General features: G+C 42.4%; 2 protein-coding genes and 1 long non-coding RNA gene across 3 annotated transcripts; all 3 read left to right on the top strand.

The window, feature by feature from the left end:
• The first annotated feature begins 3,173 nt into the window (after positions 1-3,173).
• On the top strand, positions 3,174-5,991 carry LOC115187827 (uncharacterized). The gene is made up of 2 exons (XR_003876139.1): positions 3,174-3,787; positions 5,487-5,991. It is a non-coding gene; the product is annotated as an uncharacterized LOC115187827 (long non-coding RNA).
• A 394-nt stretch (positions 5,992-6,385) lies between these two features.
• LOC115187829 (mucin-5AC-like) lies at positions 6,386-10,839 on the top strand (the record flags this gene model as incomplete). The annotated part of the gene is made up of 2 exons (XM_029746871.1): positions 6,386-8,094; positions 9,916-10,839. Coding segments are annotated over exons 1-2 (2,601 nt in total), but the record flags the coding sequence as incomplete, so codon positions are not given.
• Positions 10,840-12,394: 1,555 nt separating this feature from the next.
• Positions 12,395-15,450, top strand: LOC115187828 (mucin-5AC-like). Its single transcript, XM_029746870.1, has 2 exons — positions 12,395-14,628; positions 14,747-15,450. Exons 1-2 carry the CDS (start codon positions 12,472-12,474, stop codon positions 14,840-14,842), a joined length of 2,253 nt encoding a protein of 750 aa, XP_029602730.1. The 5' UTR covers positions 12,395-12,471; the 3' UTR covers positions 14,843-15,450.
• The last annotated feature ends 4,546 nt before the right edge of the window (positions 15,451-19,996 follow it).

Here is a 19,996-nt window from a genome sequence, read left to right as displayed (position 1 = left end):
TTGAAATATTCTATTTATAGCCAGTTCTGGATCCAACCCTTCTGCTCTTCTGGCCTTGAGCAAGTTACATAACCCCTAATCTGCTACCTGGGTACTGCTCTGAGGTTTACCTGGTGCTCCCAGATTGTTGTGTGATTAGTATGTCAGAGGGTTGAGTACTTTGACAGAATAAAAAAAAAATGTATCAAATTCCTCATGAATGACGTTGAATAAATGTGTTCTAAAAGTTGTTATGAATGATACTGGAACACTCATCAAGGTTTTATGTATACCCCCCATTTGTTTTAGAGCAACTAATGCAACATTGGCATGCAGAATATTCCCCTTGGTTGAGAGGAACTCCCTGAGGAAGACAGGAAAACTGTGCATCAATGTTTAACCTTAAATAAAGTGATACTGACAGTCAGCTTGTCACAGAGTTCGTTGGGTTGTACAGACCAAAACGCAGCCGGGATGTAAATGCTCATCTTATTATTTAATTGAATAAAGAGAACACGGAGAAAAACAAGAAAACGAATAAAGACTAGTGACAGTTTTACAGGCAGAATAAACGCAGTGCAAAATACAACTACCCACAACCTACCAAACAAACACACACCTACTTATAGGGCTCCCAATCAGAGGCAACTAGAAACACCTGCCTCCAATTGAGAGTCCAGCACCCAAAACTACACATAGAAAAACAAACCTAGAACCTATACCAAAACTAACACACCCCACAATACAAAACAAATATACCTCTGCCACGTCCTGACCAAATATAATACAAATAATACCTAAAAATTGGTCAGGACGTGAACCAGGTGGAGAGGGAAAACCTGCATACTTCAGATGCACGTTTGTGTTGCCATGAACCTTGCAGAGGTTAAATATGCACCCAGAAATAGGTCAATACTATTATGCATTTACTTTTTGATAGCTTTAATAAAGATTTTAGTCCTTAGACCCTGAGTCTTTAAAGGGGCAATCTGGGATTCAAACAACAACAAAGCGGCCACCCCACCACTTAAGTAAACGTAACCACTCTCAAATTCATAGATGTAGCTATGGATGCAAGGACTGACCATCCATGATATCAAAATGATGAGGACCAAGGCACTCTTCAAAATACTGAAACACTATTGTAGTGTCACGTTAATGTTGAATAGAAAATATTTAAAAATAACTTTAACAGTCTTAAAATATGTATTTTTTTAATCCAGCCACAAGATACAGATTTTTATAAATTTCTCCAAATATATCAACTGTAGTCCAAAAAATATAAGGTATGTCGCACACAATATTTTATCAGAAATTAATTTTTTGTTATATTGTTAACCTTTTCTTTCTTGCTTTTCAGCAGGTACACACATATGTGTAGGTGTCAACATTCTTCATTGTAAGCAATCATTTTTGTAAAATAATTTTAGCATCTGGAAAATGCTCACCATAAAACCAGAAATCCAAGATGATTTCCTCCATTGTTGGGCTCACCATGTGGGGTCATTGTGACCCTCAATCATATTTACCAGCTGATTGCAACCTATCTTGACACCACTTTTGTTAGAGATTCATAAACTGAATCTACTGTTAAAAGAAATCAAATCAAATGTATTTATATAGCCCTTCTTACATCAGCTGATATCTCAAAGTGCTGTACAGAAACCCAGCCTAAAACCCCAAACAGCAAGCAATGCAGGTGTAGAAGCACGGTGGCTAGGAAAAACTCCCTAGAAAGGCCAAAACCTAGGAAAAAACCTAGAGAGGAACCAGGCTATGAGGGGTGGCCAGTCCTCTTCTGGCTGTGCCGGGTGGAGATTATAACAGAACATGGCCAAAATGTTCAAATGTTCATAAATGACCAGCATGGTCAAATAATAATAATCACAGTAGTTGTCGAGGGTGCAACTAGTCAGCACCGCAAGAGTAAATGTCAGTTGGCTTTTCATAGCCGATCATTGAGAGTATCTCTACCACTCCTGCTGTCTTTAGAGAGTTGAAAACAGCAGGTCTGGGACAGGTAGCACGTCCGGTGAACAGGTCAGGGTTCCATAGCCGCAGGCAGAACAGTTGAAACTGGAGCAGCAGCACGGCCAGGTGGACTGGGGACAGCAAGGAATCATCATGTCAGGTAGTCCTGAGGCATGGTCCTAGGGCTCAGGTCCTCCGAGAGAGAGAAAGAAAGAAAGAGAGAATTAGAGAGAGCATACTTAAATTCACACAGGATACTGGATAAGACAGGAGAAATACTCCAGATATAACAGGCTGACCTTAGCACCCCGACACATAAACTCCTGCAGCATAAATACTGGAAGCTGAGACAGGAGGGGTCAGGAGATACTGTGGCCCCTCCGATGATACCCCAGGACAGGGCTAAACAGGAAGGATATAACCCCACCCACTTTGCCAAAGCACAGCCCCCACACCACTTGAGGGATATCTTCATCCACCAACTTACCATCCTGAGACAAGGCCGAGTATAGCCCACAAAGATTAAATAAGGAAACAACGTTTTTAAAAAGACATGGGAAGTAGCACATGTGTGAATGTCGAACTGTTAAATAGAAAAAGGCTGACTGCTTACTTCAGGCCACTGACTAAATTAAATGAATGGCTCCAAAGTTAAGTCAATTACATTTACATCTACGTCATTTAGCAGACGCTCTTATCCAGAGCGACTTACAAATTGGTGCATTCACCTTATGATATCCAGTGGAACAACCACTTACAATAGTACATCTATATCTTTTTTTGGGGGGGGGGGGGGTAGAAGGATTACTTAATCCTATCCCAGGTATTCCTTAAAGAGGTGGGGTTTCAGGTGTCTCCTGAAGGTGGTGATTGACTCCGCTGTCCTGGCGTCGTGAGGGAGCTTGTTCCACCATTGGGGTGCCAGAGCAGCGAACAGTTTTGACTGGGCTGAGCGGGAACTGTGCTTCCGCAGAGGTAGGGAGTCGAGCAGGCCAGAGGTGGATGAACGCAGTGCCCTTGTTTGGGTGTAGGGACTAATCAGAGCCTGAAGGTACGGAGGTGCCGTTCCCCTCACAGCTCCGTAGGCAAGCAACATGGTCTTGTAACAGATGCGAGCTTCAACTGGAAGCCAGTGGAGTGTGCGGAGGAGCGGGGTGATGTGAGAGAACTTGGGAAGGTTGAACACCAGACGGGCTGCGGCGTTCTGGATGAGTTGTAGGGGTTTAATGGCACAGGCAGGGAGCCCCGCCAATTAAGCACAATTAAGCAAGTTTCTAGCTACAGAAAATCTTTTACAAAATGTATTTGTCACCTAAACAGTGTACAATAAATTAAGGTCAGTACATAACTGTTATTATACTCTCAAACAGATTCTTTGCCCCTCCCTATTTAAAAAAAAAATTGTCCATCCCAAATTTTTTGTCCCGAACACCTAACCAGTTTTCTATACCACGTCAGTACCTGGGGAAAACGAAAACATTATTAAGCTAAGAACATCGCACTTGCATTCCTCTGTCCCTCCCTTTTTCGTCACCTTTATCTTATTATCTTGGGTGCCTCCCAAAATATTACGTCACCTGAAAGACAGACTATTTGGCATCAAACCAGCCCTATAGTAATATAAATACAAACTAGGAATACATTGGCATGACAGTATACACAGGAACAGTTCAATTGTAAGCTTGAAATGGTTAACAGAACTAGACAGATAATGAGATTTTAGAGTTGATATAAGCTAGATATTGTGATTGTTTATTGTCATTAACCAAGACCTTCCTCAATTGATATTTGGAGAAATTACAGAAATAGGTGGCTGGCATTGAGGTGTTTGCTGTAGGTAAGTAATAACCTTTACTGTATAATGGAATATATAAATGCAAAATATTTGATACATTTTTTTCAAATAAATTGCACACAGCACAAATACATAATACACAAATACATAAATACACAAATACATAAATACATACAAATATAACAAGGTAAAATGGTCTTATAAGAAAAGATCAAAATCCAAAATTGATAATGTAAAGCAAAAACATTGAAACTATGAAGATTATGGTTATTATGTACACGTTATATGTAAACACCCATACACTTTTGATTAACTACTAAGCTGTCACAGAATATGTATAGGAACATGTAGTTAATTGCTGGCAGACCATTTGAAAACTTTAAATTTACATGATTTACATGATGTTACATGATTTACAGTGCCTTCAGAAAGTATTCATACTTCTTGATTTATTCCACATTTTGTTGTGTTACAGCCTGGTCTTAATGATGAAATGCCCATGCATGTTCTGTAAATGTGAACATGAGTTAATGCCGCCACTTCAGATCACTCTGACGTTTTTTGTTGTACAGTACCCAATGATTTATGACAACTTCCTTGATAGGTCAATGTCCTCATTGTGGTTTCACAGTCTTGTTTAAAACGTTTTATGTACACACTTTATTATAATTATTAGAATACTTATGAAATGCACATTGTTATATTATAAGGGTGTCAGGTAGCCTAGTGGTTAGAATATTGGGCCAGTAACCAAAAGGTTGCTAGATTGAATCCCTGAGCTGAGAAGGTAAAAATCTGTTGTTCTGCCCCTGAACAAGGCAGTTAACCCAATGTTCCTAGGCTGTCATTGTAAGTAAGAATTTGTTCTTAACTGACTTGCCTAGTTAAATGAAGGTTAAATAAAAAATTTAAATATTTGTAACATATGCTTGTTTTCCTTATACTCCAGGATTTTGTGAGTGTTTTTATTTTGCACACTTATGTAGACATTGCTCCAGCCACATCCGTTCAACGTGTTTAATGCTTGAGGCCTATATGTGAAGCTTAATAGAGCAGTGATATTAGCAAGAGCAGTGTGCAGGTTTCCTATTTTTCTCATCTTTTTAAGAATATAGAAAATGGATTGGTCAACTTTTGATAGCCAAGTTTAAATACTTGTGTTTTTTAAGCAGCAAATGCGGATTTCTCCTGAAACATTGCAACGCTAATGTGGATTTTACTATTTCATGTATTATGTTTTATATTTGAAAAAACATCCACTTTTGATGAACTACGCCGATTACTTTCACAGAATATGTGTGAATTGCTGGTCGCTGGCAGACCATTTGCAAATTTGAAATGCCCATTCCTCTTTTATGAAGTAACATGATTGGTGGGATGAGGTAATAGGCTGATTTGTTATGGGAAAAAATGCAATGCTAATCTGGATTTTACTGTGTAATTTCACTAAAGTATATAAATCCATGTTCACAGCAGTTATAGTGACTGTTGTGAAGTTATTCACACCCTTGCAAAAGTTTTCACATTTTGTTTCCTTATTTTTAACATTATTCTTCACAAGCTACTTTTATTCACAGAGATGTCTTGAATGAATAATTATTCACACCTCTTGATCTGGCACACCTAAATGAGTCGCATTAATTCGCTTAACAAGTTGCAGATTAAGTTGATGTCCACCGCTGCACATTAATAGTGGTTTATGACCTGTCAATAAAATGTATATATTTTTCTTTCTATTCAGAAAACAACTGCATCAACTGAGTCCAAAATGAAGACACAGAAACTGACAGCTACATTTTTTACCATGGGTATGTAGTACACTGAATTTCATTCCGTGATCATGTTTCTAACTCATTTTTTACTATTTGCTAACTTCATGCCAACTCGTGTATTAATCCTGAATCAAAATATTAACAACCAAAAAGGCAAGATGGTGACAAAATAGACCATGTACATGTAGATCATGCAATTACAATAATGAGCAATTATGTACATATTCTTTGCATATGATGTTACAATGCTTATGATTTTTTTCTAAATATGTTTATTTTTACATTTCATGGGGGCAATTTTACATTTTGCCTAGTCTAATGTCAAATGTCTCACCTCGATTAAATACATTTCAAAATATAAAAAGGAAAATGACTCAATTGTAAGCGGTAAATATTATCACACTGCTGTAACCTCTATTACTTGAATTATATTACCACACTACTGCAATGAAAAATGTATCAACTTTTCAACAACAAAAATATACAACCCAAGTGTGGTAATCTCAATAAGGTATTATTGGTAATATTATTACCAATCAAGGGAATAATTTCCGTATTTAATTTATGTAGCTATAAATTATAATTGTATATTGTATATAATAAAGATGTCAAAAACTGCACCATGCTGATGAAGGGAAATCTTGGAAATGTTGATAGTGTGCGCAATAAACATATTAACCATTCATCTCATAAACCACAGTGTTTCTATGCTGGAATATCCATGGAGTTCCGACCACAACTGCAGTTAACACAACTGAAGCTCCTACGACAACTGCAGCTCCTACGACAACTGCAGCTCCTACGACAACTGCAGCTCCTACGACAACTGCAGCTCCTACGACAACAACTGTAGCTCCTATAACAATAACTGTAGCTCCTACTACAACAACTGTAGCTCCTATGACAATAACTGTAGCTCCTACTACAACTGTAGCTCTTACAACCACTACAACTGCAGCACCTACTTCAACAACTACAACTGAAGCTCCTACGATAACCACAACTGCAGCACCTGCTACGACAACTACAACTGAAGCTGCTACGACAACCACAACTTCAGCGCCTACAACGACAACTACAACGACAACTACAACACCTACTACGACAACTACGACAACCAAAATACCTACTACGACAACCACAACTGTAGCTCCTACGACAACACCTGTAGCTCCTACGGCCACTACAACTGCAGCACCTACTTCAACAACCACTGCAGCTCTTACAACCACTACATATGCAGTTCCTACAACAACGACAACTGAAGCTCCTACGACAACCACAACTGCAGCTCCAACTACAACATCTGTAGCTCCTACGACCACTACAACTGCAGCACCTACTACAACAACTACAAATGCAGCTCCTACGACAACCACAACTGCAGCTCCTACTACAACTTTAGATCCCACGACCATTACAACAGAAGCACCCACTACGACCACTACAAACGCAGCTCCTACGACAACCGCAACTGATGCTCCTACTACAACTTTAGATACTACGACCACTACAACAGCAGCACCTACTTCAACAACCACTGCAGCTCATACAACCACTACAACATCAGCACCAACTACAACAACTACAAATGCAGCTCCTACGACAACCACAACTGCAGCTCCAACTACAACATCTGTAGCTCCTACGACCACTACAACAGCAGCACCTACAACGACAACTGTAGCTCCTACGACAACCACAACTGTAGCTCCAAGTACAACTGTAGCTCCTACCACCACAACTACACCACCTACTTCGACAACCGTAGCACCTACGACCACAACTACACCACCTACTTCGACAACCGCTGCATCTGCTAAAATAACTACAAGTGACGCTCCTACAACACCATCTGTAGCTCTTACAACCAGTACAACTGCAGCACCAACTTCAACAACTACAACTGAAGCTCCTACGATAGCCACAACTGCAGCACCTGCTACGACAACTACAACTGAAGCTGCTACGACAACCACAACTTCAGCGCCTTCTACGACAACTACAACACGTACTACGACAACCACAACTGTAGCACCTACGACAACATCTGTAGCTCCTATGACCACTACAACTGCAGCACCTACTTCAACAACCACTGCAGCTCTTACAACCACTACATCAGCAGCACCTACTTCGACAACTACAAATGCAGTTCCTACAACAACGACAACTGAAGCTCCTACGACAACCACAACTGCAGCTCCAACTATAACATCTGTAGCTCCTACAACCACTACAACAGCAGCACCTACTACAACAACTACAAATGCAGCTCCTACGATAACCACAACTGCAGCACCTGCTACGACAACCACAACTTCAGCGCCAACTACGACAACTACAACACCTACTACGACAACTACAACACCTACTACGACAACCACAACTGTAGCTCCTACGACATCATCTGTAGCTCCTATGACCGCTACAACTGCAGCACCTACTTCAACAACCACTGCAGCTCTTACAACCACTACATCAGCAGCACCTACTTCGACAACTACAAATGCAGTTCCTACAACAACGGCAACTGAAGCTCCTACGACAACCACAACTGCAGCTCCAACTACAACATCTGTAGCTTCTACGACCACTACAACAGCAGCACCTACTACAACAACTACAAATGCAGCTCCTACGACAACCACAACTGCAGCTCCAACTACAACATCTGTAGCTCCTACGACCACTACAACTGCAGCACCTACTACAACAACTACAAATGCAGCTCCTACGACAACCACAACTGCAGCTCCTACTACAACTTTAGATCCCACGACCATTACAACAGAAGCACCCACTACGACCACTACAAACGCAGCTGCTACGACAACCGCAACTGATACTCCTACTACAACTTTAGATACTACGACCACTACAACAGCAGCACCTACTTCAACAACCACTGCAGCTCATACAACCACTACAACATCAGCACCAACTACAACAACTACAAATGCAGCTCCTACGACAACCACAACTGCAGCTCCAACTACAACATCTGTAGCTCCTACGACCACTACAACAGCAGCACCTACAACGACAACTGTAGCTCCTACGACAACCACAACTGTAGCTCCAAGTACAACTGTAGCTCCTACCACCACAACTACACCACCTACTTCGACAACCGTAGCACCTACGACCACAACTACACCACCTACTTCGACAACCGCTGCATCTGCTAAAATAACTACAAGTGACGCTCCTACAACACCATCTGTAGCTCTTACAACCACTACAACTGCAGCACCAACTTCAACAACTACAACTGAAGCTCCTACGATAGCCACAACTGCAGCACCTGCTACGACAACTACAACTGAAGCTGCTACGACAACCACAACTTCAGCGCCTTCTACGACAACTACAACACGTACTACGACAACCACAACTGTAGCACCTACGACAACATCTGTAGCTCCTATGACCACTACAACTGCAGCACCTACTTCAACAACCACTGCAGCTCTTACAACCACTACATCAGCAGCACCTACTTCGACAACTACAAATGCAGTTCCTACAACAACGACAACTGAAGCTCCTACGACAACCACAACTGCAGCTCCAACTATAACATCTGTAGCTCCTACAACCACTACAACAGCAGCACCTACTACAACAACTACAAATGCAGCTCCTACGATAACCACAACTGCAGCACCTGCTACGACAACCACAACTTCAGCGCCAACTACGACAACTACAACACCTACTACGACAACTACAACACCTACTACGACAACCACAACTGTAGCTCCTACGACATCATCTGTAGCTCCTATGACCGCTACAACTGCAGCACCTACTTCAACAACCACTGCAGCTCTTACAACCACTACATCAGCAGCACCTACTTCGACAACTACAAATGCAGTTCCTACAACAACGGCAACTGAAGCTCCTACGACAACCACAACTGCAGCTCCAACTACAACATCTGTAGCTTCTACGACCACTACAACAGCAGCACCTACTACAACAACTACAAATGCAGCTCCTACGACAACCACAACTGCAGCTCCAACTACAACATCTGTAGCTCCTACGACCACTACAACTGCAGCACCTACTACAACAACTACAAATGCAGCTCCTACGACAACCACAACTGCAGCTCCTACTACAACTTTAGATCCCACGACCATTACAACAGAAGCACCCACTACGACCACTACAAACGCAGCTGCTACGACAACCGCAACTGATACTCCTACTACAACTTTAGATACTACGACCACTACAACAGCAGCACCTACTTCAACAACCACTGCAGCTCATACAACCACTACAACATCAGCACCAACTACAACAACTACAAATGCAGCTCCTACGACAACCACAACTGCAGCTCCAACTACAACATCTGTAGCTCCTACGACCACTACAACAGCAGCACCTACAACGACAACTGTAGCTCCTACGACAACCACAACTGTAGCTCCAAGTACAACTGTAGCTCCTACCACCACAACTACACCACCTACTTCGACAACCGTAGCACCTACGACCACAACTACACCACCTACTTCGACAACCGCTGCATCTGCTAAAATAACTACAAGTGACGCTCCTACAACACCATCTGTAGCTCTTACAACCACTACAACTGCAGCACCAACTTCAACAACTACAACTGAAGCTCCTACGATAGCCACAACTGCAGCACCTGCTACGACAACTACAACTGAAGCTGCTACGACAACCACAACTTCAGCGCCTTCTACGACAACTACAAGACGTACTACCACAACCACAACTGTAGCACCTACGACAACATCTGTAGCTCCTATGACCACTACAACTGCAGCACCTACTTCAACAACCACTGCAGCTCTTACAACCACTACATCAGCAGCACCTACTTCGACAACTACAAATGCAGTTCCTACAACAACGACAACTGAAGCTCCTACGACAACCACAACTGCAGCTCCAACTATAACATCTGTAGCTCCTACAACCACTACAACAGCAGCACCTACTACAACAACTACAAATGCAGCTCCTACGATAACCACAACTGCAGCACCTGCTACGACAACCACAACTTCAGCGCCAACTACGACAACTACAACACCTACTACGACAACTACAACACCTACTACGACAACCACAACTGTAGCTCCTACGACATCATCTGTAGCTCCTATGACCGCTACAACTGCAGCACCTACTTCAACAACCACTGCAGCTCTTACAACCACTACATCAGCAGCACCTACTTCGACAACTACAAATGCAGTTCCTACAACAACGGCAACTGAAGCTCCTACGACAACCACAACTGCAGCTCCAACTACAACATCTGTAGCTCCTACGACCACTACAACAGCAGCACCTACTACAACAACTACAAATGCAGCTCCTACGACAACCACAACTGCAGCTCCAACTACAACATCTGTAGCTCCTACGACCACTACAACTGCAGCACCTACTTCAACAACCACTGCATCTCCCACTTCAACAACCACTGCAGCTCATACAACCACTACAAAAGCAGCAAATACTACAACAACTACAAACGCATCTCCTACGACAACCGCAACTGATACTCCTACTACAACTTTAGATACTACGACCACTACAACAGCAGCACCTACTTCAACAACCACTGCAGCTCATACAACCACTACAACAGCAGCACCTACTACAACAACTACAAATGCAGCTCCTACGACAACCACAACTGCAGCTCCAACTACAACATCTGTAGCTCCTACGACCACTACAACAGCAGCACCTACTACAACAACTACAAATGCAGCTCCTACGACAACCACAACTGCAGCTCCTACTACAACTTTAGATACTACGACCACTACAACAGAAGCACCTACAACGACAACTGTAGCTCCTACGACAACCACAACTGTAGCTCCAAGTACAACTGTAGCTCCTACCACCACAACTACACCTCCTACTTCGACAACCGCTGCATCTGCTAAAATAACTACAACTGACGCTCCTACAACACCATCTGTAGCTCTTACAACCACTACAACTGCAGCACCAACTTCAACAACTACAACTGAAGCTCCTACGATAACCACAACTGCAGCACCTGCTACGACAACTACACCACCTACTACGACAACTACAACACCTACTACGACAACCACAACTGTAGCACCTATGACAACATCTGTAGCTCCTATGACCACTACAACTGCAGCACCTACTTCAACAACCCCTGCAGCTCTTACAACCACTACATCAGCAGCACCTACTTCGACAACTACAAATGCAGTTCCTACAACAACGACAACTGAAGCTCGTATGACAACCACAACTGCAGCTCCAACTACAACATCTGTAGCTCCTACGACCACTACAACAGCAGCACCTACCACAACAACTACAAATGCAGCTCCTACGACAACCACAACTGCAGCTCCTACTACAACTTTAGATCCCACGACCATTACAACAGAAGCACCCACTACAACCACTACAAACACAGCTCCTACGACAACTGCAACTGATACTCCAACTACAACTTTAGATACTACGACCACTACAACAGCAGCACCTACAACGACAACTGTAGCTCCTACGACAACCACAACTGTAGCTCCAAGTACAACTGTAGCTCCTACCACCACAACTACACCACCTACTTCGACAACCGTAGCACCTACGACCACAATTACACCACCTACTTCGACAACCGCTGCATCTGCTAAAATAACTACAACTGACGCTCCTACAACACCATCTGTAGCTCTTACAACCACTACAACTGCAGCACCAACTTCAACAACTACAACTGAAGCTCCTACGATAACCACAACTGCAGCACCTGCTACGACAACTACAACTGAAGCTGCTACGACAACCACAACTTCAGTGCCTACTACGACAACTACAACACCTACTACGACAACTACAACACCTACTACGACAACCACAACTGTAGCTCCTACGACATCATCTGTAGCTCCTATGACCGCTACAACTGCAGCACCTACTTCAACAACCACTGCAGCACTTACAACCACTACATCAGCAGCACCTACTTCGACAATTACAAATGCAGTTCCTACAACAACGACAACTGAAGCTCCTACGACAACCACAACTCCAACTACAACATCTGGAGCTCCTACGACCACTACAACAGCAGCACCTACCACAACAACTACAAATGCAGCTCCTACGACAACCACAACTGCAGCTCCTACTACAACTTTAGATCCCACGACCATTACAACAGAAGCACCCACTACGACCACTACAAACGCAGCTCCTACGACAACTGCAACTGATACTCCAACTACAACTTTAGATACTACGACCACTACAACAGCAGCACCTACAACGATAATGGTAGCTCCTACGACAACCACAACTGTAGCTCCAAGTACAACTGTAGCTCCTACCACCACAACTACACCGCCTACTTCAACAACCGTAGCACCTACGACCACAACTACACCACTTACTTCGACAACCGCTGCATCTGCTAAAATAACTACAACTGACGCTCCTACAACACCATCTGTAGCTCTTACAACCACTACAACTGCAGCACCTACTTCAACAACTACAACTGAAGCTCCTACGATAACCACAACTGCAGCACCTACTACGACAACCACAACTGTAGCTCCTACGTCATCATCTGTAGCTCCTATGACCACTACAACTGCAGCACCTACTTCAACAACCACTGCAGCTCTTACAACCACTACATCAGCAGCACCTACTTCGACAACTACAAATGCAGTTCCTACAACAACGACAACTGAAGCTCCTACGACAACCACAACTGCAGCTCCAACTACAACATCTGTAGCTCCTACGACCACTACAACAGCAGCACCTACTACAACATCTACAAATGCAGCTCCTACGACAACTTTAGATCCCACGACCATTACAACAGAAGCACCCACTACGACCACTACAAACGCAGCTCCTACGACAACCGCAACTGATACTCCTACTACAACTTTAGATACTACGACCACTACAACAGCAGCACCTACTACAACAACTACAAATGCAGTTCCTATGACAACCACAACTGCAGCTCCTACTACAACAACTTTAGATCCTACGACCACAACAACAGAAGCACCTACAATGACAACTGAAGCTCCTACGATAACCACAACAACATCTGTAGCTCCTTCGACAACAACTGTAGCTCCTACGACCACTACAACTGCATCATCTACTTTGACAACCACTGCAGCACCTGCTACAATAACTACAACTGAAGCCCCTACGACAACCACAACACCTACTACGGCCATCACAACAGCAGCACCTATAACAAGAACTGTAGCTCCTATGATCAATACAACTTCAGCACCTACTTTGACAACCACTGCAGCACCTGCTACAATAACTACAACTGCAGCTCTTACAACAACCGCAACTGCAGCTACAACCATAACTGCACCTCCTACTATAACATTTTTAGCTCTTATGACCCCTACAACAGCTGCACCTACAATGAAATTTGTTGCGCCTACGGCAACTGTTGCGCCTACAACCACTACATCTACCATACCTACAACAACAACTAAAGCTCTTACTCCAATAACTGTAGCTCCTTCAACCAGCACCACAAAAGCTGCTATGACAATCAATTCAGCTCTTACTAAAACAGTCATTGGTCCTACCACCCCTACAACTGCAGCATCTACTACGACAACAACTACAGCTCTTACAACAACCACAATTGCAGGTCCTATGATAACTGCAGCTCCTACAACTGCAACTGCAGCTCCTACAGCTGCAACTGCAGCTCCTACAGCTGCAACTCTTACAACTGCATATGATAATGCTGCACTAATTAAAACAGCTGTAGCTCCTACAACCACTACAATGGCAGCTCCTTCAACAACCACAACTCCAGCTCCTTCGACAACCACAACAAAAGCTGCTACAACAACCACAAATATAGCTGCTACAACCACCACAACAGCAGCACCCACAACGACAACTGTAGAAGCTACCACACCACCTCCTACTCTTTTGCTGACCACTCCTTTCAATACCACAAGTGGAGGTTTTCCTGGCTGGGCTCTGGCCATTATCATCCCTTGTGGCATCGCTATCATTCTGGTACCCCTGTGGATCCTGCTATGTGTACGTATAGGCTTGTGTTCACTTGTGTACTGTTTACATATTTATTCAAAAAATATGCTAAATCTCTGCAATGATTTAATTTTACATGTGAATCATACTTCTCCATCTTGTTTTGCAGTGCATTTTATGTGGCGGATGTGCAGCTATAAGGAGACGCTGGCACAGACACAGATCTTACAATGTACAGTACACCAGAAGAAACGGTCTCTTCTGAGGTGACAACGCTAACATCTGTGGCCAATTGTAATCACAAGAACAGCCAATCATCTATATCTGCTAATCATGGCACTTTAATGCATGGAAAAATCACTTGACTACATAGCATTGCATCTGAGAAGATCAAGTGAAAATGTATAATAGGCTTAAAAGGCCACATGTTTTTTGTGCAATGTACTACTTTATATATTATGCATCTGAATGTTAATCAAAGTTACAGCTGAGCTGAACATAGTATGTTAATATATTTATTAGTTATGTCATTTGTGGTTTCAAGCTGTGCTGTCCACTTACTAAAACAGTTATAATTTATTTATTTCATGTATAATAAGCTTCATTCCAATATTTATTTTTTGTTTGTTATTTCCTCTCTTGATTAACTATGAACTAATTTATTTTAAACTTCAATACAGTACATGTTTCTTCAACTTATAGTTTGACAAATGTAATGAAAATACAAACCAGTATTATGATCAAATTTTATGTAAATGTTTGACTGCAGGGTGATTATAGACAGTACATCTACACATCAAAAGCAGTCAAAATTGTCTGACCTGGTACCTTAATCTATGCAAACCTTATTAAAGACCAAGTTCAGTCAAAAAACGTGATTTTCTTATGTTTTGTATTCAGTGCCTTCAGAACGTATTCACAACCCTTGACTTAAAAATAATAATAATTGTGTTACAGCCTGAATTTGAAATGGATTAAATTGAGATTTTGTGACAATGGCCTACACACAATACCCCATACAGTCAAAGTGGTATTATGGTTTTAAATTTTTTACAAATTAATTTAAAAAGTAAATATGTATTCAACCCTTTTGTTATGGCAAGCTTACAAAAGTTCACATAACAAGTCACATAATAAGTTGCATGGACAATCTGTGTTAAAAAGTAGAATTTAACATGATTTTGGAATGACTTCCTCATCTCTGTACAACCACAAACACCAGGGAGGTTTTCCAATGCCTCGCAAAGAAGGGCACTTATTGGTAGATGGGTTAAAGAAAAAAAACAGACATTGAATAGCCCTTTGAGCATGGTTAAGTTATGAATTACACTTTATGTGGTGTATCAGTGCACCCAGTCACTACCAAGATACTGCCGTCCTTCCTAACTCAGTTGCTACAGTGGAAGGAAACTGCTCAGGAATTTCACCATGAGGCCAATGGTGACTTTAAAACAGTTACAAAGTTTATTGGCTGTGATAGGAGAAAACTTAGGGTGGACCAACAACATTGCAGTTATTCCACAACACTAACTAAGAGTGAAAAGAAGGATGCCGTATAAAATGTAGCAAAGCCATTCACCTTTTGTCCTAAATACAAGGTGTTATGTTTGGGGCAAATCCAATACAACACATTACGCCAAGGACTTGGGAGTTTTTCAGGATAAAACATAAATGGAATGGAGCTAAGCACAGGTAAAATCCTAGAGGAAAACCTGGTTCAGTCTGCTTTCCACCAGACATTGGGAGATGAATTCACCTTTCTACAGGGCAATAACCGAAAACACAAGGCCAAATCTACACTGTCTCTTGGTGTCTTTCACACATACATAAACATATACATTTAAACGCAGCAAAAAAAGAAAGGTCCCTTTTCAGGACCCTGTCTTTCAAAGATCATTCGTAAAAATCTGAATAACTTCATAGATCTTCATTGTAAAGAGTTTAAACACTGTTTCCCATGCTTGTTCAATGAACGATAAACAATTAGCTTCTCTAGGGTAGGGGGCAGTATTCGGAATTGTGGATGAAAGTCGTGCCCAAATTAAACTGCGTGCTACTCGGGCCCAGAAGGTAGGATATGCATATTATTAGTAGATTTGGATAGAAAACACTCTGAAGTTTCTAAAACTGTTTGAATGATGTCTGTGAGTATAACTCATATGGCAGGCAAAAAACCTGAGAAAAATCCAACCAGGAAGTGTGGAAATCTGAGGTTGTAGTTTTTCAAGTCCTGGCCTATCCAGTATACAGTGACTTAGGGTTCATGTTGCACTTCCTAAGGCTTCCACTAGATGTCAACAGTCTTTAGAATGTTGTTTGAGGCTTCTACAGTGAATCTTGAGCGAACAAGAGCTGCTGGAAGTTGACTCAGAAAATGACATGAGTTCAGTGGCGCGCATTCACGTGAGCATTAGCTGTGTTCCAGTTCATTTTTGAAGACATTTGAATCGTCCGGTTGGAATATTACTGAAGATTTATGTTATACATCGTTTGACATGTTTCTACGAACGTAAATATAACTTTCTTTTACTTTTCGTCGTGACATTTCGGCGCGCTTCCTGGATTTGGAGTAGTGGACTGAATGCACGAACAAAAAGGAGGTATTTGGACATAAATTATGGACTTTATCGAACAAAACAAACATTTATTGTGGACCTGGGATACCTGGGAGTGCATTCTGATGAAGATCATCAAAGGTAAGTGAATATTTATAATGCTATTTATGATTTTATTATCTGTATTGTTTGATGTTGTTGTCTGAGCGCAGTACTCAGATTATTGCAGTGTGCTTTTGCTGTAAAGCTTTTTTGAAATCTGACACAGTGGTTGCATTAAGGAGAAGTTTATCTATAATTCTTTGAATAACAGTTTAATATTTTATCAATGTTTATGATGAGTATTTCTGTAAATTGATGTGCTCATTCACCGGAGGTTTTTGGAGGCAAAATATTTCTGAACATTACGGGCAAATGTAAAATGGGGTTTTTGGATATAAATATGAACTTTATCGAGCAAAACATACATGTATTGTGTAACATGAAGTCCTATGAGTGCCATCTGATGAAGATCAAAGGTTAGTGCTTAATTGTAACTGTATTTCTGGCTTTTGTGACGCCTCTCCTTGCTTGGAAAATGGCTGTGTGGTTTTTCTTGTTTCTGCGCTGTCCTAACATAATCTAACTTTATGCTTTCGCCATAAAGACTTTTTGAAATCGGACAATTTGGTTAGATTAACGAGAAGTGTATCTTTAAAATGGGTTATAATAGTTGTATGTTTGAGAAATTTGAATTATGAGGTTTCTGTTGTTTTGAATTTGGCGCCCTGCTATTTCACTGGCTGTTGAATAGTGTGTCCCGCAGGTGGGACGGTAGCGTCCCACATACCCCGGAGAGGTTGAACATGCAGCAGTGAAACGGTCGTTATGACACTAACAGCTTACAGACGGTAGGCAATTAAGGTCACAGCTATGAAAACTTAGGACACTAAAGAGGCCTTTCTACTGACTCTGAAAAACACCAAAATAGATGCCCAGGGTCCCTGCTCATCTGCGTGAATGTGCCTTTGGCATGCTGCAAGGAGACATGAGGACTGCAGATGTGGCCAGGGCAATAAATTGCAATGTCCGTAATGTGAGATGCCTATGACCGAGCTACAGGGAGACAGGACGGACAGCTGATCGTCCTCGTAGTGGCTGACCACGTGTAACAACACCTGCACAGGATCGGTACATCCGAACATCACACGGCGGGACAGGTACAGGATGGCAACAACAACTGGCCGAGTTACACCAGGAATGCACAATCCCTCCAATCAGTGCTCAGACTGTCCGCAATAGGCTGAGAGAAGCTGACTAAGGGCTTGTAGACCAGTTGTAAGGTAGGTCCTCACCAGACATCACCGGCAACGTCGCCTATGGGCACAAACCCACCGTAGCCCTTCCTGCAGGCTCATACTTACATGACCCTCCAGCATGACAATGCCACCAGCCATACTGCTCGTTCTGTGCGTGATTTCCTGCAAGACAGGAATGTCAGTGTTCTGCCATGGCCAGCGAAAAGCCTGGATCTCAATCCCATTGAGCACGTCTGGGACCTGTTGGATTAGAGGGTGAGGGCTAGGGCCATTCCCCCGAGAAATGTCAGGGAACTTGCAGGTGCCTTGGTGGAAGAGTGGGGTAACATCTCACAGCATTAACTGGCAAATCTGGTGCAGTCCGTGAGGAGGAGATGCACTGCAGTACTTAATGCAGCTGGTGGCCACACCAGATACTGACTGTTACTTTTGATGTTGACCCCCCTTTGTTCAGGGAAACATTATTCCATTTATGTTAGTCACATGTCTGAGGAACATGTTCAGTTTATGTCTGTTGTTGAATCTTATGTTCATATAAATATTTACACATGTTATGTTTGCTGAAAATAAACGCACTTGACAGTGAGAGAACATTTCTTTTTTTACTGAGTTTATATAGATGGGCAAAAGAACACAGACACTGGATAGAGGAACTCTGCCTAGGTCAGCATCCCGGAGTCGCCTCTTCACTGTTGACGTTGAGACCATTTACAGTTGAAGTCGGAAGTTTACATACACCTTAGCCAAATAGTCGTGGCCAAAAGTTTTGAAAATGACACAAATATTATTTTTCACAAAGTCTGCTGCCTCAGTCTATATGATGGCAATTTGCATATACTCCAGAATGTTATGAAGAGTCATCAGATGAATTGCAATTAAATGCAAAGTCCCTCTTTGCCATGCAAATTAACTGAATTCCCCCAAAAACCATTTCAGCCCTACCACAAAAGGACCAGCTGACATCATGTCAGTAATTTTCTCGCTAACACAGGTATGAGTGCTGACGAGGACAAGGCTGGAGATCACTCTGTCATGCTGATTGAGTTCAAATAACAGACCAGAAGCTTCAAAAGGAGGGTGGTGCTTGGAATCATTGTTCTTCCTCTGTCAACCATGTTTACCTGCAAGGAAACACGTGCCGTCATCATTGCTTTGCACAAAAAGGGCTTCACAGGCAAGGATATTGCTGCCAGTAAGATTGCACCTAAATCAACCATTTATCGGATCATCAAGAACTTCAAGGAGAGCGGTTCAATTGTTGTGAAGAAGGCTTCAGGGCGCCCAAGAAAGTCCAGCAAGCGCCAGGACCGTCTCCTAAAGTTGATTCAACTGCTTGATCGGGGCACCACCAGTACAGAGCTTGCTCAGGAATGGCATCAGGCAGGTGTGAGTGCATCTGCACGCACAGTGAGGCGAAGACTTTTGGAGGATGGCCTGGTGTCAAGAATGGCAGCAAAGAAGCCACTTCTCTCCAGGAAAAACATCAGGGACAGACTGATATTCTACAAAAGGTACAGGGATTGGACTGCTGAGGACTGGGGTAAAGTCATTTTCTCTGATGAATCC

This window comes from Salmo trutta, unplaced genomic scaffold (assembly GCF_901001165.1).
Source record: "Salmo trutta unplaced genomic scaffold, fSalTru1.1, whole genome shotgun sequence".
In the NCBI taxonomy this organism is placed as follows: domain Eukaryota; kingdom Metazoa; phylum Chordata; class Actinopteri; order Salmoniformes; family Salmonidae; genus Salmo; species Salmo trutta.
Note: the sequence above shows the minus strand (reverse complement) of the source record. Positions and strands in the feature narration are given on the sequence as shown.